The sequence below is a fragment of the Haliotis rufescens genome, unplaced genomic scaffold, assembly GCF_023055435.1.
Source record: "Haliotis rufescens isolate VD_foot unplaced genomic scaffold, xgHalRufe1.0.p SCAF_17, whole genome shotgun sequence".
Classification (NCBI taxonomy): domain Eukaryota; kingdom Metazoa; phylum Mollusca; class Gastropoda; order Lepetellida; family Haliotidae; genus Haliotis; species Haliotis rufescens.
In genome coordinates, this window is record NW_025963857.1 from 8,196,053 (window position 1) to 8,221,299 (window position 25,247).

General features: G+C 41.3%; 1 protein-coding gene across 5 annotated transcripts in view; it reads left to right on the forward strand.

The window, feature by feature from the left end:
- The window catches only part of LOC124134873 (putative ATP-dependent RNA helicase TDRD12), a 98,840-nt gene that overhangs the window by 47,894 nt on the left and 25,699 nt on the right, over positions 1 to 25,247 (forward strand). For all 5 annotated transcript variants that reach the window (XM_048397500.1, XM_048397503.1, XM_048397504.1 and 2 more), the window contains 19 exons: positions 3,041 to 3,102; positions 4,159 to 4,258; positions 5,267 to 5,420; positions 6,824 to 6,881; positions 8,358 to 8,412; positions 8,988 to 9,077; positions 9,718 to 9,780; positions 10,503 to 10,567; positions 11,605 to 11,734; positions 12,585 to 12,664; positions 13,952 to 14,071; positions 16,181 to 16,300; positions 17,884 to 18,145; positions 18,718 to 18,855; positions 20,121 to 20,216; positions 21,594 to 21,661; positions 22,629 to 22,757; positions 23,170 to 23,230; positions 25,041 to 25,105. In XM_048397500.1, the coding sequence (XP_048253457.1) occupies positions 3,041 to 3,102; positions 4,159 to 4,258; positions 5,267 to 5,420; positions 6,824 to 6,881; positions 8,358 to 8,412; positions 8,988 to 9,077; positions 9,718 to 9,780; positions 10,503 to 10,567; positions 11,605 to 11,734; positions 12,585 to 12,664; positions 13,952 to 14,071; positions 16,181 to 16,300; positions 17,884 to 18,145; positions 18,718 to 18,855; positions 20,121 to 20,216; positions 21,594 to 21,661; positions 22,629 to 22,757; positions 23,170 to 23,230; positions 25,041 to 25,105 (1,916 nt within the window). The remainder of the gene's footprint in view (positions 1 to 3,040; positions 3,103 to 4,158; positions 4,259 to 5,266; positions 5,421 to 6,823; positions 6,882 to 8,357; positions 8,413 to 8,987; positions 9,078 to 9,717; positions 9,781 to 10,502; positions 10,568 to 11,604; positions 11,735 to 12,584; positions 12,665 to 13,951; positions 14,072 to 16,180; positions 16,301 to 17,883; positions 18,146 to 18,717; positions 18,856 to 20,120; positions 20,217 to 21,593; positions 21,662 to 22,628; positions 22,758 to 23,169; positions 23,231 to 25,040; positions 25,106 to 25,247) is intronic.

Below are 25,247 nucleotides of genomic sequence, written 5' to 3' on the forward strand. Positions count from 1 at the left end.
AAGAATTAGGGAATTGAAAGTGGTTATTTTACAATGATTTAGTAAATTCAGCAGAAATGGTCAGCGTTTCAGCTCAGCATGATGCCTTGATCACGTGATGTGATGGTATTTATCTGCATTTCTTATGAATTCTCTTGGTTACTATGAAAAAAATGAAAACAAATAACAATACTTCGATTGTCATTTTTTTTTATTACTTACATGACTTCTCTATGTACATATGATCCCTGAATCAACAAAAGTTATCCTTTGAACATCTTGCATACTGCAGTCATTGAACACGCCATTTTACTGAATTACAGTATTTATTAATGTTCAACATCATATCACACACAGATCTAGACCTCAACAATCATTTATTATATACTTCAGTGTGAAAGAGTTTTCTGAAGTTGAAAAAGGTGATATTTTCATTGCAGTGAACATAACACATGATATTTCACTGAAGTGAACATAACACTTGATATTTCACTGCAGTGAACATAACACTTTGACGGAACTATTGTCATTCAAGACGTACCTTCTCACAAATTGTCTCCCTTTATCGTAAGTGTCTGGCCCGTACATAACTGTTGACTTCCTTTTTACGTTACAAGGCAAAATAATGACAGATGTTCATTTATGGAGTTAATATTACTTCTTGCTGTTTGTTATTTTTGTGAAAATGTTTTTTTATAAACTGTTAGTTTCTCCTTTAACTCGTCAATCGAGTCTGTTCATTACACTAAGCGCCATTTTTGTTACTTGACCAGCATGTATTCCTTCGCTTCCAACAACCGTCTCGTTGATTTCAAGAAGATTTTTTAAAAGTTGATTTTGTATATATAATCATATCCAAATGTATGATAAAGAATTTTAGTGACCTCAGATGCTATTGTTACTTTTGTTTATATCATTTATGATTTTGCAAACTCAGAACTACTTTTTAAGTCACAATTACAAGGGGTGGTGAAAAGTCCCAGCATGTAAGGTAGGCAGCATTTGCATTTCAAGGTTCTACATTCATGACAGGGGAAATGAGATATTTTCACTCATGGCCATGCCAATCGTGAAAATATTTCCGTTCCCCTGTCACTCAGTGAGAGAAACATGATATTTCACTTGACACATGAAATATTTTCTATATCTTTGTTCAGCAGGACATTTCATTGATTGATAGGGCAGATAAGACTTCATGTAATTTTAATAAAATATGTATTTGGTTTTCTCTCTGTTTTGTTCAATAGAAACACAAACTATTGAGGTATATTTCTTTAAGAGTCTTTTGTTTCTTGTATCTCTTGTTTTGAAAACAAAGTCTATTTGCATGGTGTGGTGTAAATACTGAACAGAAAAGATGAGGGTCATGAATATTTTTAGCTCAACTGGTCGGAGGGACACAAAAGTGAGCTTATGCCATACTGTGGCGTCCGTCGTCCGTATGTCAGCAATTTTTCTTCTTCTGAATCACTAATTGGAAATTAACGAAATTTGACTGAAAGCATCCCCAGGTGGTTGGGATAAAAAATTGGTAGTGGCGACCCTCCAGTGGACTGAGGGCCGGGGCCAAATTGGGGTAATTTGGCTATATTGCTTTAAACTACTTCTTCACTGGAACTAAGAGATAGATATCAACCATATTTGGTTGGAAGCATTCTCCGGTGGTAAGGATTCAAAATTGTACACATGGTGGGACTGACCCCCAAGAGGCTGAGGGGCGGGGCGAAATAGAGTTAATTTGGCGTTATTGCTTTAAACGACTTCTTCTCTGTAACTAAGAGATAGATATCAACCATATTTGGTTGGAAGCATTCTCAGGTGATGGGAATTCACAGTTCTGTTCACCTGTCCAGCACTCCCAAATGAGTTAGAACCTTGACCATAACATGCAAACCGATATTATCACCACCCTATAATAAACAGATACATTGTATACATTTGTTTGTTATGAAGGGAATAATACATTTATGCCATTAGGATTCGCCCTGGGGTCCAGCCTTGCCTCTGGAAACTTAGATCCTGGATCATAACATGGAAATGGTTCAGATCTTTATGCTACATTTGTAGCTTGAGAAGTACACATTCACGCTGTCAGATTTGCTATCCACCCCTTTTTAATGCTGACAGTCAAAATTATGAAATATTTGCAGTATTATATACATGTACAATGCAAATGTATATTTTGTCATGATTGCATAAATATCCAGGTGAGCGATACAGGCCCTGTGGGCCTCTTTGGTTTTTTTGTTTTGTTGTTGTGAAGACGGGACATAATTTCATAAAGTGTCCCCCAAAGTGTTCATGATCCCTAATTTGTTTTGTTCAGTATAAAGAAGCAAATTATGGACTCAATTATGCTCAACTCCCTGGCAGTATGTGAGTTTAGAGTTACCTGCCCTTTTCCTACACTGAGTCTGAAATATAACCAGATTTGGAAAGTGAGAAAGAAGAGACTTATTGTTTTCTTATTTGATGCTTTATATTTTGATAAGTGATCCTATGTGTCTGTGTTCCTAAATGCCTTTAATGGAAATAAACATCACATAGAAATGGTGATTATTATTTGTTATCACTTCACTAGAAAGTGAAATATGTACTGGACCTACGTCTGGTGTTAAGGACAAGTAAGTAAGGTCAGACTTTTCTTTAAAATGGTTAACGAACCCATAACTCCAAAACAATAAATGAAGAAAAATTTACAAAAAATGAAACGAATCCCTTCCAATGAATCTTGTCGCTATAAATATCAATAAATCATTTAAAATACAATCATTAAAACATGTTGAAAAGTTATCTTAAAATTTTGAAAACAAGATGAATTGCGTTGAATTGCAAGAGGAAATATATGATATTTATTTGAAACTGGAATTTCTATTTTTACATAATTCTTTTACCTACTGACCTGAAATTTTGGGTCTTAAATTCGTAAACTCCATGAAATAAAAGTCTGGCCTAACATGATGGAGGTAGATCTTGTAGCACCAGGGGGTCATTGATAGGATGCACTGCTGGACAATCTGAAGGGAATAAAGCTGGAGTTTGTGTGCATGTTCTACTGCAGGGAGAGAACGAGGATGAAGACAAGGACCTCTGCAGACACATCAAGGCTTTTGGATTCTGTGTGTAAGTAGACACTGGCCTTTGTGTGGCACAAGCATTCCACCGTGGGGCTTCCATGTTAGTATAAAGGTCTCCAGCACAAGCACTGACATACCCATGAAGATCTGGATTAGAACAGGTTGCCCTTGTACAAAGCGATCTGACTAAGGTGATCGTAGCGCTAAGGTTGTTTTGTACAACGGCATCCAGGTCTTCAGCATCCCATGCTTGTTGTAAAAAGCAACTATGCTTGTCATAAGAGGCGACTAACGGGATCGGGTGGTCATGCTCGCTGGCTTGGTTGATGCATGTCATCGTATCCAAATTGGGTTGATTGATGCTCATGATGTCAATCACTGGATTGTCTTGTTCAGATTTGATTATTTACAGTCTGCCGTCATATAGCTGGGATATTGCTGAGTGTGGCTTTAAACCTCAAATAAACAAACAAACAAACAGTCTCTGACATGAGTCAAAATTCCCCGGGGAGCTAACACCATCTCACAGCAAAGACTACTGGTCCTCATTTCAGTAGTACAAACTGAAAATTACTGTTTACAAGTGCAATAGGAGTGCTGGGATTGTTTCTTTGTCCTACTATGTTCCGATTGGTGCATATTTAGACCAAGCCTATTATCCATGATTACGTAGTCAATAGGGAATAAATAGTGATTAAAGAGGTTTGTGTAACGCAATCTTGGTACTGAATTGTAGATTCGAACTTCAGAGTTAATCAAAGTTATTAGACAGGCAGATAGGAGGTTTGAAAGATTATTTGCTCCCCAAGCAAACTACTGGCCACTGGATAGCAGGCAAGCAGCTGTTTCGTACAGTGCTCCAGCATTCTATGCTTGCCGTACAAGGCGACTAAATGCATGGGGTGATCAGCTTCTGTGACACTGGTTTGTGTGTCTTCATACTCCGATGATGTGGAATTTGCTCATGTCACTGTTGTTTTTTACCATTTCTTGATTATTTTAAAGCCCTCATCATACTTCATTATCAATATTTAAAGACACAAGATTTTATTGTACAATGTTTCTTTCCTGCAGTAATATATTTTGTCACTCTCCTTTGAAGGAACATCAACAAGTGCCAGTATCGACATCGTATCCTTCCTGTCAGTGACTGTCCTCGTGGCCGGGGATTCAAAGACCTGCCCAGAACTGGGGAAGTCAAGGTAAATGGGGGGGGGGATGTCAAGGTAAATCTGGTAGAGTCAAGATATCTAGGGAAGTTGATGTTAACCTGGGCAAGTCTAGGTAAATCGGGGGAAGTCTAGGTAAATTGGGGGAAGTCCAGGTAAATCGGGGGAAGTCCAGGTAAATTGGGGGAAGTCCAGGTAAATCGGGGGAAGTCTAGGTAAATTGGGGGAAGTCTAGGTAAATTGGGGGAAGTCCAGGTAAACTGGGGGAAGTCTAGGTAAATTGGGGGAAGTCTAGGTAAATTCGGGGAATTCTAGGTAAATCGGGGGAAGTCAAGGTAAATCGGGGGAAGTCCAGGTAAAGCTGGGGAAGTCCAGGTGAATCAAGGGAAGTCAAGGTAGAGCTGGGGAAGTCCAGGTAAAGCTGGGTAAGTCAAGGTAGAGCTGGGGAAGTCCAGGTAAAGCTGGGGAAGTCCAGGTGAATCCAGGGAAGTCCAGGTAAAGCTGCGGAAGTCAAGGTAAAGCTGGGGAAGTCCAGGTAAAGCTGGGGAAGTCCAGGTAAAGCTGGGGAAGTCAAGGTAAAACTGGGGAAGTCCAGGTAAAGCTGGGGAAGTCAAGGTAAAACTGGGGAAGTCAAGATAAAGCTGGGGAAGTCAAGGTAAAGCTGGGGAAGTCAAGGTAAAGCTGGGGAAGTCAAGGTAAAGCTGGGGAAGTCCGGATAAAGCTGGGGAAGTCAAGGTGAATCAAGGGAAGTCCAGGTAAAGCTGGGGAAGTCAAGGTGAATCAAGGGAAGTCCAGGTAAAGCTGGGGAAGTCCAGGTGAATCAAGGGAAGTCCAGGTAAAGCTGGGTAAGTCAAGGTAGAGCTGGGGAAGTCCAGGTAAAGCTGGGGAAGTCCAGGTGAATCAAGGGAAGTCCAGGTAAAGCTGGGGAAGTCTAGGTAAATCTGAGTAATATCACAGGAATCTAAAATTCAAAAGGAAACTGGGCCCTACAGGTGTGTGGGAATTAGAGGAATGATATGGGATGTAACTTTGTGTTGACAGGTGAGGATGAATCACATCCTTGACGCCAACCACTACTACGTGAGACTTCTGGAGCACCGGGGAGAACAGAAGACCGACCTCAACGGCATTTACATCTCACTCCTCTTTGACATCGCAAGCTTCTTCGCTAACAAGAACAACTGCAGGTCACAGTGTGAGTGGACAATGTTTTCTTGAGGTGGCATCCAAACTCGGGTGTTGTTCCAATTAATTAATCAAAAATCAATCACCCGCTGGTGATTGCTTTTCATGTGGCTGTCCCGCACGAGATGCATTCTTCCGTGGCTTTCGTGCCAGCGCCGGCTTCTACAGTGGCTGTCGCACAGCAAGGTTTTCTAATGTGGCTGCCCCACCGGTGACACAAATTACTGTGGCAGTCGCGGGGCGAAGCCTGAAGCCTTCTACAATGGGTGTCTTGCCTGTGACGTCATCTGCTTTGGATTTCTTGTGGTGGTGCCTTCTACTTTTCCTGCAAAGTCTTGACATGTACCATGGCCGTCGTCGTCTACCTGGGGCTGTCCTGCCAGCGTCATTGTCTGCCTTGGCTGTCATGCTTGTATCTTCTTCCACCATGGCAGTCATCTGAGGATGTTGGATATAGAACTGTCTTACCTGAAGACTTGAATGCGACTTTAAGCCCCATTTCACCTCACCTAGCCTCACCTCGCCTCACCACACCTCACCTCACCTCACCTCACCTCACACCACCTCACACCACCTCACACCACCTCACACCACCTCACCTGCCTGAAGAGGGCAGGGGGGTAGCCAAGTGGTTAAGGTGTTTGCCCACCATGCTGAAGGCTTGACTCCAACATGGGTATATAGTGACAGACCAATATCCTGGAGCCCCTGCCCCTGCGGGGCGAAGCCTGAAGCCTTCTACAATGGGTGTCTTGCCTGTGACGTCATCTGCTTTGGATTTCTTGTGGTGGTGCCTTCTACTTTTCCTGCAAAGTCTTCACATGTACCATGGCCGTCGTCGTCTACCTGGGGCTGTCCTGCCAGCGTCATTGTCTGCCTTGGCTGTCATGCTTGTATCATCTTCCACCATGGCAGTCATCTGAGGATGTTGGATATAGAACTGTCTTACCTGAAGACTTGAATGCGACTTTAAGCCCCATTTCACCTCACCTCACCTCACCTCACCTCACCTCACCTCACCTCACCTCACACCACCTCACACCACCTCACCTCACACCACCTCACACCACCTCACCTCACACCACCTCACCTCACCTCACCTCACACCACCTCACCTCACACCACCTCACACCACCTCAAACCACCTCACCTCACACCACCTCACACCACCTCACACCACTTCACACCACCTCACACCACCTCACCTGCCTGAAGAGGGCAGGGGGGTAGCCAAGTGGTGAAGGTGTTTGCCCACCATGCTGAAGGCTTGACTCCCACATGGGTGTATTGTGACAGACCAATATCCTGGAGCCCCTGCTGTGATACTGCTGGAATATTACGAAAGCTGCATAAAACCTAACTCACTCACCCCTTCCAGCTGTCCAGTGTTGATGTTGCTTTGTTTCATTGCAGCGATGGCCAAGAAGGGGGAACTTTGTGCCATCCGGAGCAACGAACAAGACTTCCATAGGTACCTATGCATTTAATCTTGTGGAATGTGTTGGTTAGAATGTCAGGTGGTTGTTAGATTGTCATGTGGTTGTTAGAATGTCATGTGGTTGTAAGAATGTCAGGTGGTTGTAAGAATGTCAGGTGTTTGTTAGAATGTCATGTGGTTGTTAGAATGTCAGGTGGTTGTTAGAATGTCATGTGGTTGTAAGAATGTCAGGTGGTTGTAAGAATGTCAGGTGTTTGTTAGAATGTCATGTGGTTGTTAGAATGTCATGTGGTTGTTAGAATGTCATGTGGTTGTAAGAATGTCAGGTGGTTGTAAGAATGTCAGGTGTTTGTTAGAATGTCATGTGGTTGTTAGAATGTCATGTGGTTGTTAGAATGTCAGGTGGTTGTTAGAATGTCATGTGGTTGTAAGAATGTCAGGTGGTTGTAAGAATGTCAGGTGTTTGTTAGAATGTCATGTGGTTGTTAGAATGTCATGTGGTTGTTAGAATGTCATGTGGTTGTAAGAATGTCAGGTGGTTGTAAGAATGTCAGGTGTTTGTTAGAATGTCAGGTGGTTGTTAGAATGTCATGTGGTTGTTAGAATGTCATGTGGTTGTAAGAATGTCAGGTGGTTGTAAGAATGTCAGGTGTTTGTTAGAATGTCATGTGGTTGTTAGAATGTCAGGTGGTTGTTAGAATGTCATGTGGTTGTAAGAATGTCAGGTGGTTGTAAGAATGTCAGTTGTTTGTTAGAATGTCATGTGGTTGTTAGAATGTCATGTGGTTGTTAGAATGTCATGTGGTTGTGAGAATGTCAGGTGGTTGTAAGAATGTCAGGTGTTTGTTAGAATGTCATGTGGTTGTTAGAATGTCATGTGGTTGTTAGAATGTTAGGTGGTTGTTAGAATGTCATGTGGTTGTAAGAATGTCAGGTGGTTGTAAGAATGTCAGGTGTTTGTTAGAATGTCATGTGGTTGTTAGAATGTCATGTGGTTGTTAGAATGTCATGTGGTTGTAAGAATGTCAGGTGGTTGTAAGAATGTCAGGTGTTTGTTAGAATGTCATGTGGTTGTTAGAATGTCATGTGGTTGTTAGAATGTCATGTGGTTGTAAGAATGTCAGGTGGTTGTAAGAATGTCAGGTGTTTGTTAGAATGTCATGTGGTTGTTAGAATGTCATGTGGTTGTTAGAATGTCATGTGGTTGTTAGAATGTCATGTGGTTGTAAGAATGTCAGGTGTTTGTTAGAATGTCATGTGGTTGTTAGAATGTCATGTGGTTGTTAGAATGTCATGTGGTTGTTAGAATGTCAGGTGGTTGTTATAATGTCATGTGGTTGTTAGAATGTCATGTGGTTGTTAGAATTTCAGGTGTTTGTGACCTAGGGGTCAGCAGTGATGTTTTGTTTTCATTGTCAGACAAAAATTGATTACTTCCTTGTAGTTTTATGCAGTATAACCATTATTGCAAAAAACAGTTGTTTTAGATAATATGCTGTATATTTTCAGAGTGGAAATCCTCAAAATAATGGAGTCTGAAGGGCTCCAAACTCCCACAGCAAAGGTATGTAGAAGTGTCCTTTTATTCATGTCAGCAACTTATTGCAATCCATATGCTTGCAGACAACATATATATGATGCATTTCTGAGTGTTTTGACTGCCTCCGTGGTCTAGTGGTAGAGCGTCCGCCCAGAGTTCGATCCCTGGCCATGTGATACCAAAAACTTAAAAAAAGGTACTTGCAGTTACCCTGTCTGGCGCTCGGCATGAAGGAGGTAAAACAAGGACTGGTCGGCTCGGAGTTTGTATACTGTGTCTGAGTGGGGTATTCATGTTAAACTGTGGCATGGTATCTCAGTGGGCTAGCACTATAAAATCGGTATTAGTCCAGACTAGTACAAGCAGCCACACACGCACACGCACATGCACATGCACATCGCTATATAAGTGCAATAATGTTGGACGCAATGTTATACCCCATTTCACCTCACCTATGAAAATAAGGACTTTTAATAGATCTCCATTTTTAACAGAAATATTTCTTTTTGATTTTGTCTTCAATGGGCACTTAGTTTGGAATCCTAGGTAAACCAATGATCACACATAACCAAGCATCTGATGAGTGACTGTGTGTTAAGGTGTGGTATGTTGACGACGGCAAGACAGAAATTGTTGATCTGTGCAAGCTCCTCACACTGCCAGGCCACCTGAAGGAAGTCCCTTACCAGGTAGGGTTCATCATGTCAACTGGGCACATCAGCCTTTAAAATCTATCATCATGTTCATAGTCTATAGAATAGATTGCTTTGAATGACAGGAAGTCTGCTCAGTAATAACCTCTACCTCCTGCCCTGAATATGATCCTCAGTCTGTCAGCAGTCTCCATCTCCTGCCCTGAATATGATCCTCAGTCTGTCACCAGTCTCCACCTCCTGCCCTGAATATGATCCTCAGTCTGTCACCAGTCTCCACCTCTTACCCTGAATATGATCCTCTGTCTGTCACCAGCCTCCACCTCCTGCCCTGAATATGATCCTCAGTCTGTCACCAGTTTCCAACTCCTGCCCTGATATGATCCTCTGTCACCAGTCTCTACTTCCTGCCCTGAATATCATCCTCTGTCTGTCACCAGTCTCCACCTCCTGCCCTGAATATGATCCTCAGTCTGTCACCAGTCTCTAAATCCTGCACTGAATATGATCCTCAGTCTGTCACCAGCCTCCACCTCCTGCCCTGAATATGATCCTCAGTCTGTCACCAGTGCCCACCTCCTGCCCTGAATATGATCCTCTGTCTGCCTTCAGTCTCTATATCCTGCCATGAATATGATCCTCTGTCTGTCAGCACTGTCTCTACTTCTACTTCCAGGCTGTGGAGGTGTACCTGTGTCGTGTGAAGCCCATGGACAAGGACTCAGAGTGGACACCCAGGGTAGGTCAGCAGTCAGATATGATGGTTACGCTCACTTACTTTTGCACCCCATCATTTGTAGGGTGGACTGACCAGTACCCTGTGATAGTTGCATTTCTAGAATACTATAGGAAGAGGTTAAAAGTTGAATGCAGAATATTCTAGCGATAGATTGACTATTGGGTTTGTGTGAGATGGTATGATTTAATCATTGCATATAGGTTGTAAATATATCAGTAGGTTTACTGGTAGTGCAAAGTACACATCCATGATGAGGTGCATTGTGGGATATATATGATATGCAATATGCAATGGTGATTGAGATACATTTGGGACTTTCTTACACTTATGGAGTCCGTGGTTGAGCGTCCGCCCGGAGCGTTGAACACCTGGGGTTTGATCTTTGGCCGCTTCATACCAAAAGATGTTAAAAGATGGTACTTGTTGTTACCCTGATGGCACTGAGCATTAAGGGGCTAAAACAAGGACTTGTCGGCTCGGAGTCAGTATACAGTAAGTCTGAGTAAGGGGATTCATATAAAGCTGCGGCATGGCATCTCAGTGGGCTAGCACTATAAAATCGGCATAAGTCCGGACTAGTACAAGCAGCCGCACACACTTGCATGCACATGGCTATGTAAGGGCAATAATCTTGGACGTGATGTTAAACCCCCATTTCACATTCTTGCACTTAAGTGTACGTGTCATCCTGCATCAATGAATTGTGGGACTCTGTCTTCTAGGCCAACATGTTCATCTTTGAGCAGCTGGATGAGATCACGGAGCTGGAAGCATGCGTTGTACTCAGGTAAGGCAGACTATGCTACAGTTACACATTGGTAAGGCTGTTCATGCAGGTGGTCGCAGGTTCATTTAAGATTTTACGCCATGATATATCAGAAATACTGTTCTCTAGGGATGTCATGATACAGGTGCCCCGCGATATGATACATGTCTTGATACAGAAGCCATGATACGATACGTATCTCGATACTGCATATACAACATGTTGTGTGGAAAACCACTTTACTGAGTCCATGACTTGCTCACAAAGGTACAGGAGGACAACTGACTGATACTCATCAACATGACACGAGTCAAGTCAACTTTTCCGTATGAGAAAATAATAAGAAGCAAGCAAGTTTATGTACTGTATAATGACAGGCAGCATGGAAAAGCTGGTCAGTCTCGTTATCGGCCGGTTTCATATCCGAAAGATGATAAAGCAAGTTCTGAGGGAAAAAATAATATTGATGTGAGATCAGCACAGACAATCGATATGGGGTTAAATGTAAATTGATGCCAAATTAAGTGTATCAGGTATTGTGTCACGTAAAGTTTGCTCACGATGCTCCGGTGAATTCGCTCATTCGCCCACTAAATCCGGGGTAGAATAGGTCTTCAGCAACCCCTGCTTGCCAAAAAAGGTGACTATGCTTGTCATAAGAGGCAACTAAAGGGATCGGGTGGTCAGGTTCGCTGACTTGGTTGATGCATGTCATCGATCCCAATTGAGGGGATCGATGCTCATGATATTAATCACTGGATTGTCTGGTCCAGACTCGATTATTTACAAACTGCTGTCATATAGCTGGAATATTGCTGAGTGCGGCGTTAAACAACAAACCAACCAACCAACCAACCAATCAACCAATCATTCGCCAACTCAGTTCATAGTCAACTAGAAGGCCCGACTGAATGTGAATTCGATGCAGAAAAAGTTTAGATTCTGTTACAGTTACCAGAAACTGGGAAAATGCAATAAAATTGATGTTAATAGAAACATGGCAGCATATAGGTTGTATCCCCAGACAGTAACTGTCCCCCTCCCATTTCCTCCCCCAGCTTCGGGAACACCCTGTGGCTGGACCCCCTAGTCCAGAGAGTTACCATGGAAACCATTAAGATGACCACCAACCATATGCGAGTCCGAGATGAGCTGCTCAAAAATGGCCTTGGATCTAACAACCCCAAGGTCAGCTGTATACCTGCTTGGCATGCTCTGTCGTGGAAGTGCTTGTTTTATTGTAGCTTTGCTATATGCTACTTCACTTTTGGTAGGGATAATCTGAGTGTCTAGGCAGGGACTGAAAGCAAGTGATTGCTTATAAGTTGTCATGCAAATATTATTTGATGTTGTCAAGTGATTATAAACATACGTAATCTGTCATAAGCTGTCATCCTCTATATTTCATATAATTATAAAATATTTCAGTATTCCTGTCCACCCATGAATAGGCCCTCAGCAACCCATACTTGCCATAAAGGCGACTATGCTTGTTGTAAGAGGCGACTAACGGGATGGGGTGGTCAGACTAGCTGACTTAATTGATGCATGTCATGGTATCCTAATTGCGGGAATCGATACTCATGATGTCAATCACTAGATTATCTGGTCCAGACTCGATTATTTACAGGCCGCCGTCATATAGCTGGAATAATGCTAAAAGCAGGGTAAAACCATACCCACCCACCCACCCACCCACCCACCCACTCACTCACTCACTCACTCACTCACTCACTCACTCACTCACTCACTCACTCACTCACTCACTCACTCACTCACTCACTCACTGATAGACGACAATGATGATGGTTCCTTCTTGGTCAAGTGACTTTGTTCACGCAGCAGTGAATGGGTACCAAGTAGGATGAGACAGTTTTGTGATTGTTAACCTTCTAGTGCCTCACAGGGAATGAAATTGAGTGTGCACTGATCCGTTGATTGGGAAACAATGTAGCGCTTTGAGCATGCTTTAGGAAGTGGATTTGATGTATAATTAACGTGCTCATTATTATTTATGATGGTGATATTGATGTTGCAGCACATAGAGCAGCTGTACCAGCTCTGTAGGGAGTGCCAGGTGGAGGTGCCCAGAGAACTCCTGGCTAAATACCTCTCAGGGTAAGGATGGCTTATCTCCCTTACCAGTTGGATAAATCAAGCTCCTCACAGGGATAATCTTTTTGCAGAGCTCCTTACTAATCTCAGTCAGACAATCGGACTGGCAACTATGCAAAGTTACCAGACCAGATAAAATGTTGCCAGTCCAGAAATTTCAGGCTAAATACCTCTCAGGGTAAGGATGGCTTATCTCCCTTACCAGTTGGATATATCAAGCTCCTCACAGTGATAATCTTTTTGCAGAGCTCCTTACTAATCTCAGTCAGACAATCGGACTGGCAACTATGCAAAGTTACCAGACCAGATAAAATGTTGCCAGTCCAGAAATTTCAGGCTAAATACCTCTCAGGGTAAGGATGGCTTATCTCCCTTACCAGTTGGATATATGAAGCTCCTCACAGTGATAATCTTTTTGCAGAGCTCCTTACTAATCTCAGTCAGACAATCGGACTGGCAACTATGCAAAGTTACCAGACCAGATAAAATGTTGCCAGTCCAGAAATTTCAGGCTAAATACCTCTCAGGGTAAGCATGGCTTATCTCCCTTACCAGTTGGATATATGAAGCCCCTCACAGTGATAATCTTTTTGCAGAGCTCCTTACTAATCTCAGTCAGACAATCGGACTGGCAACTATGCAAAGTTACCAGACCAGATAAAATGTTGCCAGTCCAGAAATTTCAGGCTAAATACCTCTCAGGGTAAGCATGGCTTATCTCCCTTACCAGTTGGATATATCAAGCTCCTCACAGTGACAATCTTTTTGCAGAGCTCCTTACTAATCTCAGTCAGACAATCGGACTGGCAACTATGCAAAGTTACCAGACCAGATAAAATGTTGCCAGTCCAGAAATTTCAAGACTAACGAACGAGAATAATAAAAGGGTAAACATAAGGCTAAAAAAAATTCATAATCTTGGTTCTCAGCCACTGCCCATATCATCACAAAGTCAAATACTGTATTCCCAGGTTGATTGTACACAATTGTATTTGGTTACGCAACTGTTTATTTAGTTACATACCAGTTTGAACAACCAAAAAAAAATAACTATATTTTCAATAAACATTGCCCAATTCTTTTATTTTATTACGCCTAAGAATAGTACTGTTTAATGTTAGTTCTCAGAAAATAACAATAAACTGGTGGATTGTCAACTAAGGACTTTCACTTTTCAAAACTGACCATCCATCAGCAAAATAGACTGTCTCGAACTGTCGGGCAGCCAGGTATTTTAAACACTGTTATTTGGTGTAGATGTTGTTACAAAAGTTGACTTTGTAATTTCAGATATGAGAAGACAATTGACACAGAGTCTCTGCCTGAGGATCAAGAATACCACGACATCTACGTGTCGGCGGTCGTCTCACCCGATCTCATCTTCGTGCAGCGCAAAGAACATGTGAAGCAGTGAGTCACAGACTGCAGTAGAATCTGCTCCATCTAATTTTCCATACACCCAAATCTGCCGAACCATACAACAGGGGTAGAGGCATTCCTGACCCCCTTGTGATATTCTAGGACAAGCCGAATAGTAACTCGTGGGCTATTTTTGCGACTGGCTTCCGTCTAAAAGCATACAGTTATAGCTGAAGAATTGTGAACTCGATGCATTATGTTTCCCGTATATTTCACCATATATCATATATGTTCCAGATGCTATTTAGAACACATTGGAACTTACGGTATTATACAGTATGATTGAACACATGAACCATATTATGGATATATTTTTAGATGCCAGACATATAAAATACAAAATTATTCCTGAGTGATTCTTTGATCGAAGACGTGAAGATTCCGGGATAGAATAGGTCTTCAGCAACCCATGCTTGCCGTAAAAGGCGACTATGCTTGTCGTAAAAGGCGACTAATGGGATCGGGTGGTCAGGCTCGCTGATTTGGTTGATGCATGTCATTGATCCCAATTGCATGGATCGATGCTCATGATATCAATCACTGGATTGTCTGATCCAGACTCGATTATTTACAGACCGCTTGAATATTGCTGAGTGCGGCGTTAAACAACAAACCAACCAACCAACTTTGATCGAAGTACTTGAAGTCATACAAGCATTCTGATTGATTTGTCGTTTTTTCGTTTCTCCATCAGTTCTTTATAAGCGTGTTTGTTATAAACATAGTTTACTGTTGAAGAAAATCACAGCAGAAAATCTTTTGTCATATTAACATATGGAGCATGTAGGGGACCTGAACATTTCCGAAGACTCCTGCAGAAATCTCTATATGATTCCGATTTTCCAAAATCATTCGGCAGGCATTTCCAGATATTGTAAAAGAAGAGGTGACCAATAAAATATCTTGGTTTATTTGGTTGAATTAGGATTATTGAGATTAACCATTATTTCTTTCCAGTATTAAAATGATTTTTCTTTATTTTTTTTAAACCTGACCTGCTTGTGTTGTATTTTGAAGTATTTGTAAATAATTCACAAAAAATATAATGTTTCTTTTTGCACACCACTAAGTCATGTGAATTGACGCACAAGGTGCTGCAAGTTATTCACCAGACTGTGTTTGAAGCAGGACAGCTCAATAGTTATTTAGTTGCTTTGGGTAAAATTTATTGAGGAGTTTGGTTTGATCTGTTCGACTGCAAGGGCGGATCCTGCATTTTAAAAAGGAGGGCTCCAAACTATCAAAATCCTCTCTATACATAATTTTACTGCCTACAACATACCGTAGTTTCTTGAGTATAGTGCGCACCCATGTATAATGCGCGCCCCCCTATAGCGGATTCAGTATTTTTGAAAAAAAAAATCAAATGTCAGACGCAGAAAAAATAATTCCCCTTCAGCGAATACCGGTAAACGAACGGTCAGTACAAATTCAAAATTTGAAATAAGGACATGTTTATTTACCGTTTAAATTGTATTTTTTGTTCTGCTAGGAATTGTTTTACATCAAGGGATTAAGATTAACTTGTGTATTTTCTCGTAAACTAAGCCGGAAACAGCAATCAGCTGTACACACATTTTCTTGGAATCTACCGGTGATTTGGTCAAGACACACCCAATGATATAACTTTACAGTGTTTTAATGCAAGGATCGGCAACAATTTTCATTTTACATTTGATTTTACATTTGATTTTACATTTGATTTTACATTTGATTTTCTTGTTTGTTTGGTTAACTCTGCACTCAGCAATATTCCAGCTATAAGACGGCGGTTGATTTTCAGAAGTGGGGTTCTGGACTTCTGGACTCCCCAGCTGGGTCCGCCCATGTATTGTAATTAATATGTCTGACTGGCTTACTGCCACTAGTTGTGAAATTATGTACCATGGAGGGGCGGTCGGGTAGCCTAGTGGTTAAAGCATTCGCTCGTCACGCCGAAAACCCGGTTTCGATTCCCGACATGGGTACAACGTGTGAAGCCCACTTCTGGTGTCCCCCACCGTGATATTGCTGAAATGTTGCTAAAAGCGGCGTAAAACCATACTCACTCACTCACTCCTTATGTACCATAGTGTTCCAGTTTGATGCTCTGTTGCCCAGGTTCGAGGAGATGCTGGACGAGATTAATGACAAGATGGCCAAGGTTGAGATGGAGTTTGACAAGGATTTGTCTCTCTGCCCGGGGACATACTGCCTGGCTCAGTTCACACAAGATGACAGGTGAGATGGACAATGACCCAGTACTCAGGAATGTTTGTGGTTCAGTTGGTCCCAGGAACCTACACTGGTTTCCAGGTAACACAATGTATTAGCTGGTGGTCAAACGCAGTGTCATAGGACACTTGAGAGCATGGATCATTCATAATATCAATCACTGGTTGTCTGGTCCAGGGCCCACTTGCACAAAGCCATCTTAGTGCTAAGATTATAGTAAGCCTATGTTAAAGTATAGGAGTTAGATTATCTAAGTGCTAAGATCGCTTTGTGCAAGTGGGTCCAGACTCTTATTTACAGGCCACAGAAACAAAAGGCTTAGAATACAAAAACAGTATGTTATGATTTTGTTTTCATCTATGCCGCAGTCAATTTTCCAGTGATATCACTATGGTCTGTACCCATGAAGATCCAGGGTAGAATAGGTCTTCAGCAACCCATGTTTGCTGTAAAAGGTGACTATGCTTGTCATAAGAGGCGACTAACAGTATTGGGTGGTCAGGCTCGCTGACTTGGTTGATGCATGTCATCGATCCCAATTGCGTGGATCGCTGTTCATGATATCAATCACTGGATTGTCTGGTCCAGACTCGATTATTTACAGACCGCTGTCATATAGCTGGAATATTGCTGAGTGCGGCGTTAAACAACAAACAAACTATGGTCTGTAGATGATCAAGGGAAGGCCAGACGAACCAGTGGTTGATGTCAGAATGTGATGCTTTCAAGGGAGAGCACTCTGCTCTGTGGGAGTCTGGGGCAGGGAGCTACCCAGTTGTTTATTTGGTCATGGAATAAATGCGACAAGCAAAGATCCGTTCATGCCATCCGGTTCTGATGACACACAATCAGCCAGGTGACAAGGGCTGACCACAACATATCGATATTACGACAATCGTGAGCTACTTTGAACTGATTGGGACCTGAACAGGGCTATGCTGGTAGTAGCACTAAGTCTTTACTAACTCACTCACTCACTCACTCACTCACTCACTCACTCACTCTGTTACAGGTGGTACCGAGGAAAGGTCATTGAGAAGCTGTCTGATGACCTGTACAATGTCTTCATTCACTCACTCACTCACTCACTCACTCTGTTGCAGGTGGAACCGAGGACAGGTCATTGAGGTGTCTGATGACCTGTACAAGGTCTTCACTCACTCACTAATTCACTCACTCACTCACTCACTCACTCACTCACTCACTCACTCTGTTGCAGGTGGAACCGAGGACAGGACATTGAGAAGCTGTCTGATGACCTGTACAATGTCTTCACTCACTCACTCTGTTGCAGGTGTTACCGAGGACAGGTCATTGAGAGGCTGTCTGATGACCTGTACAATGTCTTCACTCAATGTCTTCACTCACTCACTCACTCACTCACTCACTCACTCACACACTGTTACAGGTGGTACCGAGGACAGGTCATTGAGAAGGTGTCTTATGACCTGTACAAGGTCTTCACTCACTCACTAATTCACTCACTCACTCACTCACTCACTCACTCTGTTGCAGGGGGAAACAGGACAGGACATTGAGAAGCTGTCTGATGACCTGTACAATGTCTTCACTCACTCACTCTGTTGCAGGTGGTACCGAGGACAGGTCATTGAGAAGCTGTCTAATGACCTGTACAATGTCTTCTTCTGTGACTTTGGTGACAATGACAGCTTGTCCCCTTCCCGACTCTGCCCTCTCCCAGACAAGTACGCTGGCCTTCCTTGTCAAGCCATAGCATGCAAGCTTGCCTATGTGGAACCAAGGGGAGACAACTGGGACAATAATAGTGGCGATGCATTGTGGGATATGACACACTTTTTGACAGGGGAGAAGAAACTCCTTGTAGCCAAGGTATTCCTGGTCACATTTGCATGTTCAATTAAGCATGTGTTTGTGATGTTTTAGAAACATTAACTGTATATGTTAAACTATCAACAGTTAAAAGTACAGTGAACTATGTTTATAACGAACACGTTTATAACGAACTGACAGATATAACGAACTATGTTTTTGGTCCTGTCAATTCGCTGTATATATTCTGTACGTTTGCTTATAACGAACTACGGTTATAACGAATTAAAATTAGTGGTCCCTTTGTGTTCGTTATAACCGTAGTTTACTGTAAACAAAATGTATTGATGGTATGAAATTTCAGACTTTGTACAATTCAAGTTGATCATTTGGAATTTCCATTGTCTATAATAAAACTGGTGCATGCTTTATCTAGACCCTACTGAAATAACCAAAATTTGTGTGTGCTTAAGTGTTACCAATTAAAAAACCAGTCATTAAATCAGACAGGCAATTTATCTGGCACTGCAGTTGGCACCATTTAGATCTACCAAATTGATACAAGAGTTCTCTTCTTGTTGGATTTACTGTTATATATTTTCAGTTGAATAATGTAGAAATATGGTGTTTAGATATTGTCCAAGTCTGCTGAGACTTCAAGTGGATCCTACAAGTACACAATCGACCTGCACGACACCAACTCCACAATGGACGTCCACCTCCCCCAGGAGCTGGTGTGGAAGAGATACGCCTCCTCTCCGAGTCTCAAGGTATTTCTGTCATCAGAGGCACTGTAATTCACTGTGCAGAGTTGCGTCCCTTGGATCTGCCAGAACCCAAAGGTTTTACAGTAGAACATGGATATAACAAACTACAAGGGACCGGAGAAATCAGTTGGTTATATCCATTGTTCGTTATACACGTTTTTACTCGGAAACGTCCGCCATCTTGGATAAGACTCAACACAATACACATAATTGCAGTGTTACATGGAATGTGTTCTGCTTCTCACGGCTTGAAACCATTTGAGGAGGGCGTCCTCTACGTCTTGGTGATTGGCAGCTCGTAAAATTTATATGTTTAATGTTTGTTTTACAGACAAGATTACATGTACAGGTAAGATTAACACAATGCAAATTTATCAAGGTTGATCCGTCATCGCTGGTTGTATTGATTCGCCGCTGATTGCGTACAGCCAATTGTCAGTGATACTTGACACTGAGTGAGATTTCTTAGTTCGCTATACACATCACTAATAAGTGATAGATAGGCTTGTCAGTGATCAGATATCAGTTCGCTGTATCCGTTAGTTCGCTGTAGAGAGTTCGTTATATACATAAATTTTATATGATATTATATAGGAGATAAATCGGGGATTTTTTAACAGTTTGTTGTATCAGTTTGTTCACTATAACCGTGTTCGTTATATCCATGTTCTACTGTAATTTAAGATCCCCAGTGAAGGTCCAGGTTAGAACTGGTCTTCAGCCACCCTTGCTTGTCGTGAGAGGTGACTAACGGGAATGGATGGCTTTGTTGATGCATGTCATCGTATCCCAGTTGAATAGATTGATGCTTAATCACTGGATTGTCTGGTCCAGACTTGATTATTTACATACCACGGTCCTACAGGTGGAATATTGTTGAGTGTGGCGTTATCAACAAGTATACAAATTTAAGTCCCAGAAATTTGGTCGTCCCAATTACATTTCAAGGTCTGTTAGCACCATTCCCATGCTCCTGGTGGTAAATGTCTGAGATCTGCGTCTCTTTAGGCTTGCCTCCCACAGTAAGCCGACACTCCGTGATATAACTGGAATTCTGTTCAAAACTGTGTTAAACCCAACTCACTCACTCACTCACTCCTGGAGTAACATGGATATTGGACTTTTTCATAATCAAACTTTATTGCTGTGGAATTTTAGAATACATTAACATATTTTCATTCTGAAATACAGTATGTTTATTTTGGTCCCTGTTAAATGACTGGTATAGTGTCAGGACATCAAAGACACCTTTCACACAATGTTTTCAGGATTTGATGCCCAAGCCTTTGTCTGCAAGTCGAAAGATCTATGACAGCCCTGTGCATAAACTCAAAGATCTGTGTGCTGCCATCTACTGGGGCGAGGTGGGTTGTCTCCCTTTTGTGATCATTTTACTGAATACAGTTTACAAAATACTGAGCATAGTCTTGAAGAAGGCAATGTTCCACTGTGTGCTCTGTTTACTTGTTGTTACCCTGCCTGGCGCTCGGCATTAATGGCCTAAAACAAGGACTGGTCAGCTCGGAGTCAGTATACTGTGTCTGAGTGGGGTAATGTTAAACTGCAGCATGGTATCTCAGTGTGCTAGCTCTATAAATCAGCATCAATCCGGACTATTACAAGCAGTCACTCACGCACGCACGCACGCATGCATGTCGCTATATAAGTGCAATAATCTTGGACGCAACGTTGAACCCCATTTCACCCCACCTTAAATTAATCATACATAATGAAGATAGATATTACATGGATTGTTGTTCATGCTATCAACCTCAGGTGGCCTGGGCCAGTTTCAATAATTTACAGGCAGCTGGAATTTTACTGACTGCAGTGTTAAGAACTTTTTTCACTCAATCATTCTTTACCATCGTAATGAATCGTTTAAACAAGACAAGTGTACAATATGGTACTGTCAGTGTGCGACTTTAGCCAATAGTCTGTAGGCTGAGAGACTGCCTCCGTGATCTAGTGGTAGAGCGGAAGGTCCGGGGTTCGATCCCTGACCGCATCATACCAAAAGACGCTAAAAGATGGTACTTGTTGTTACCATGTCTGGCGCTCGGCATTAAGGGGCTAAAACAAGGACTGGTCGGCACGGAGTCAGTTTACTGTGTCTGAGTGGGGTATTCGTGTTAAACTGCGGCATGGTATCTCAGTGAGCTAGCACTATAAATCGGCATCAGTCCGGACTAGTACAAGCAGACACACACACACACACACACACACACACACACACACACACACACACACACACACGTGCATGCACGTCGCTATATAAGTGCAATAATCTTGGCGCGACGTTAAACCCCATTTTACCTCACCTGTAGGCTGAGTCTGTTATAATAATAAGTGCTACTGAAAATGATGCTAAGAGCCATGTTCGGGCTTGTAGTGTCAAACGTTTTTGGCACAGACTGTACTGGTAGTGTGTAGCCTCATCATTACTGCATTCTTATTTGTTTTCTTTGAACTTTTACTTGTGGACGGCGGGGTAGCCTTGTGGTTAATGCCCAGGTTTAATTCCCCACATAGGTACAATTCTGGTAAACCCTGTCTTAATATTGCTTAAATATATATAAAATTGGATTAAGCTCATACCCATCCACCCACTCACTCACTCACTCACTCACTCACTCACTCACTCACTCACTCACTCACTCACTCACTCACTCACTCACTCACTCACTCACTCACTCACTCACTCACTCACTCACTCGCTTTTACTGGTGTATTTGTTCTAGAATGAAGATGTGGTTATCAAGAAGAGCAAAGAGGTTTCCACAATTGTCACCTCCCAGAACAAGACAAGGTACAAGAACTGTCAGCCCGTGAAGATCCGGGGTAGAATAGGTCTTCAGCAACCCATGCTTGCCGTAAAAGGCGACTATGCTTGTCGTAAGAGGCAACTAATGGGATCGAGTGGTGAGGCTTGCTGACTTTGTTGATGCATGTCATGAATCCCAATTGCCTGGATCGATGCTCATGATATTAATCACTGGATTGTCTGGTCTAGACTTGATTATTTACAGACTGCCATCATTTAGCTGGAATATTGCTGAGTGCGGCATTAAACAACAAACCAACCAACCATCCAACTACAAGAACTCTCTGGGGTGTTGGGAACCTGGGCCTGGAAATATGATGGATCCCTCATAGCTGGAGTCGGTTAGGGGTAGCCTCGTGGCTAAGTGTTTGCTTGTTACACCGAAGGCCTGGGTTCAATTCCCACAATATGTGAAGATTATTTCTGGTTTTCTTCGCAGTGATATTACTGGAATATTGCTGAAAGATAAATCAAACCATCCTCATTCATTAAAAGTCAGGGGTTCAAAATTCCCGTTAATTCAGGTATTTTCAATTCAGGCAAGCAAACATTGCTGCCGCTACTTGTCCATGGGTAAGTGGATCATTGGAATTGTGTGTGGAACCGATCAACAATGTTTTTCACTCATTCAATGAAAAGTTTGGGGCAACCAGAAATTCAATCAGACAAATCGTTTAGCTTATTCACTTGTCATTTGGAAAATGATTTTAAAAAACTGAACCCCTGTAAGTCCATCGAACCTTGGCACAGATACATAGATGATAAGTTGGTATGTTGCATACCCTGCAAATTTAGATGCCGGGTTATGAATATTCATCAAGGGACTGTTTATTGTTCTAACTGTTTATTAAGCCACTTTTTTTGCATTTATAAGAACCGTAACCGACCAGTCATGTCATCTGTGACAACCCACTTCCAGGTTGTGATGATTTATCAGGAGCTTTTGTTCCAGTGCTGTTGAGGCCATGGTGTCCTGTGGTGGAGCCGCTGCCGTGTGTCGGCTCATTGGGTATCTGCGCTGTCTTGAAGCCCACCAGCACATCGTCCAGTCTCTCACACTTGCCATACTCTTCTCACCAAGGTTTGTCTATTGTTGAACCAAGTACTAGTACTAGTACTATAATATTCTAGCTAAATAATGGTGGCTTGTAAGTAATGGACCAGACAACTGGTGATTGATATTATGAGCAACGTCCCACATTGCAAGGTTCAATGGTACAGAATGAACCAAGTCTCCGAGTCTGACCACCCAATCCATTAATTCAGCTTTTCAATAATACATTTTATGCATCAACTCTATGGGTATCCTTGCTCTACATTGTAAGTGACATGGTTTCAGTGTTTTGAGTTGGTTGCCACTTGGTCTTAGGAATCCACAATAATCACAATGTTTTGAGTAGGTTGCCCATTTTAATTTAGGAATCCCTGATACCATCTTCAATCATGAGTTAGCATTATGAATACAGATTGCTTCTGTCTTGCGACCATTTCAGAATCTGTGAAGTGACCATAGCTGAAAATGTGCCACAGATGCTTGTTAGGTGTTTGGAGCAGGTTGGTATTTTACTGAAGTGGGTATTTTACTGATGTAAATATTTTACTGATGTTGGTATTTTACTGAAGTGGGTATTTTACTGATGTAAATATTTTACTGATGTGGGTATTTTACTGAAGTGGGTATTTTACTGATGTAAATGTATTACTGATGTGGGTATTTTACTGAGGTTGGTATTTTACTGATGTTGGTATTTTACTGAGGTTGGTATTTTACTGAAGTGGGTATTTTACTGATGTTGGTATTTTACTGATGTGGTTATTTTACTGATGTGGGTATTTTACTGAAGTGGGTATTTTACTGATGTAAATATATTACTGATGTTGGTATTTTACTGATGTTGGTATTTTACTGATGTAAATATTATACTGATGTTGGTATTTTACTGAAGTGGGTATTTTACTGATGTAAATATTTTACTGATGTGGGTATTTTACTGAAGTGGGTATTTTACTGATGTAAATATATTACTGATGTGGGTATTTTACTGATGTTGGTATTTTACTGATGTTGGTATTTTACTGATGTAAATATTTTACTGATGTGGGTATTTTACTGATGTTGGTATTTTACTGAAGTGGGTATTTTACTGATGTTGGTATTTTACTGATGTTGGTATTTTACTGATGTTGGTATTTTACTGATGTAAATATTTTACTGATGTTGGTATTTTACTGATGTTGGTATTTTACTGAAGTGGGTATTTTACTGATGTAAATATATTACTGATGTTGGTATTTTACTGATGTTGGTATTTTACTGATGTAAATATTATACTGATGTGGGTATTTTACTGAAGTGGGTATTTTACTGATGTAAATATTTTACTGATGTGGGTATTTTACTGAAGTGGGTATTTTACTGATGTAAATATATTACTGATGTGGGTATTTTACTGATGTTGGTATTTTACTGATGTAAATATTTTACTGATGTGGGTATTTTACTGATGTTGGTATTTTACTGATGTTGATATTTTACTGATGTGGGTATTTTACTGAAGTGGGTATTTTCCTGATGTAAATATATTACTGATGTTGGTATTTTACTGATGTAAATATTTTACTGATGTTGGTATTTTACTGATGTTGGTATTTTACTGAAGTGGGTATTTCACTGATGTTGGTATTTTACTGATGTTAATATTTTACTGATGTTGGTATTTTACTGATGTTGGTATTTACTGATGTAAATATTTTACTGATGTTGGTGTTTACTGATGTTAATATTTTACTGTTGTTGGTATTTTACTGATGAAAGTATTTCCTGCCATAAATATTTTACAGATGTTAGTATTAATTGATGTAAATATTTTACTGATGTTTGTTAGTTTTTACTGGTGTTAGTTAGTGTTTACTGATGGTATTTCCTGATGTGAATATTTTACTGATGTTAGTGAGTATTTGCTGGTGTTAGTTTGTATTTTACTGATGTAGGTATGTTCTTGGTATTCGTATGTTACGAGTGTATTTCACAGGTGTTAATATTGCACTCCTAATAACCCTGTGGTGATTCCTCGCCTGCTGCTGTATCCCCTCACGTACAGGGCTACAGATCTACCATTAGAATACATCTCTGATTGGCTACAAAACATTAAAATGTTTCTAAATCTAGTTACCAATCTTGTCCTGAATCACTTCCAACCAAATACGTATATACTTGTTTCTTTGGAAGTGAATTTGACTAAGGATTCCAGATATAAAAAAAAATTGCTATTGTTTTCTTGGAGTTGCCATCTTGTTTTCCAAGAACTATACTGTTTTTGTTATGAATCTGGGTTCTTTATTCAAAGTTATCTTCTTCATACAGAGTAACTTCCCAGCGCTCCACAAGCAGGCAGCCAAGGCCATCTCGAGACTGGTGACTGTCAGCAGGTGAGGGCTATAACTATGTAACACCAACAATTATGTAGTTCTAAATCCCAGTCACAGAGGTTGCTTTCCAATAACTTCGACAAATATGAACTGATGTCAACCAAGGTCAATTTATGGTCATGTCCTATGTAAACAAATATGG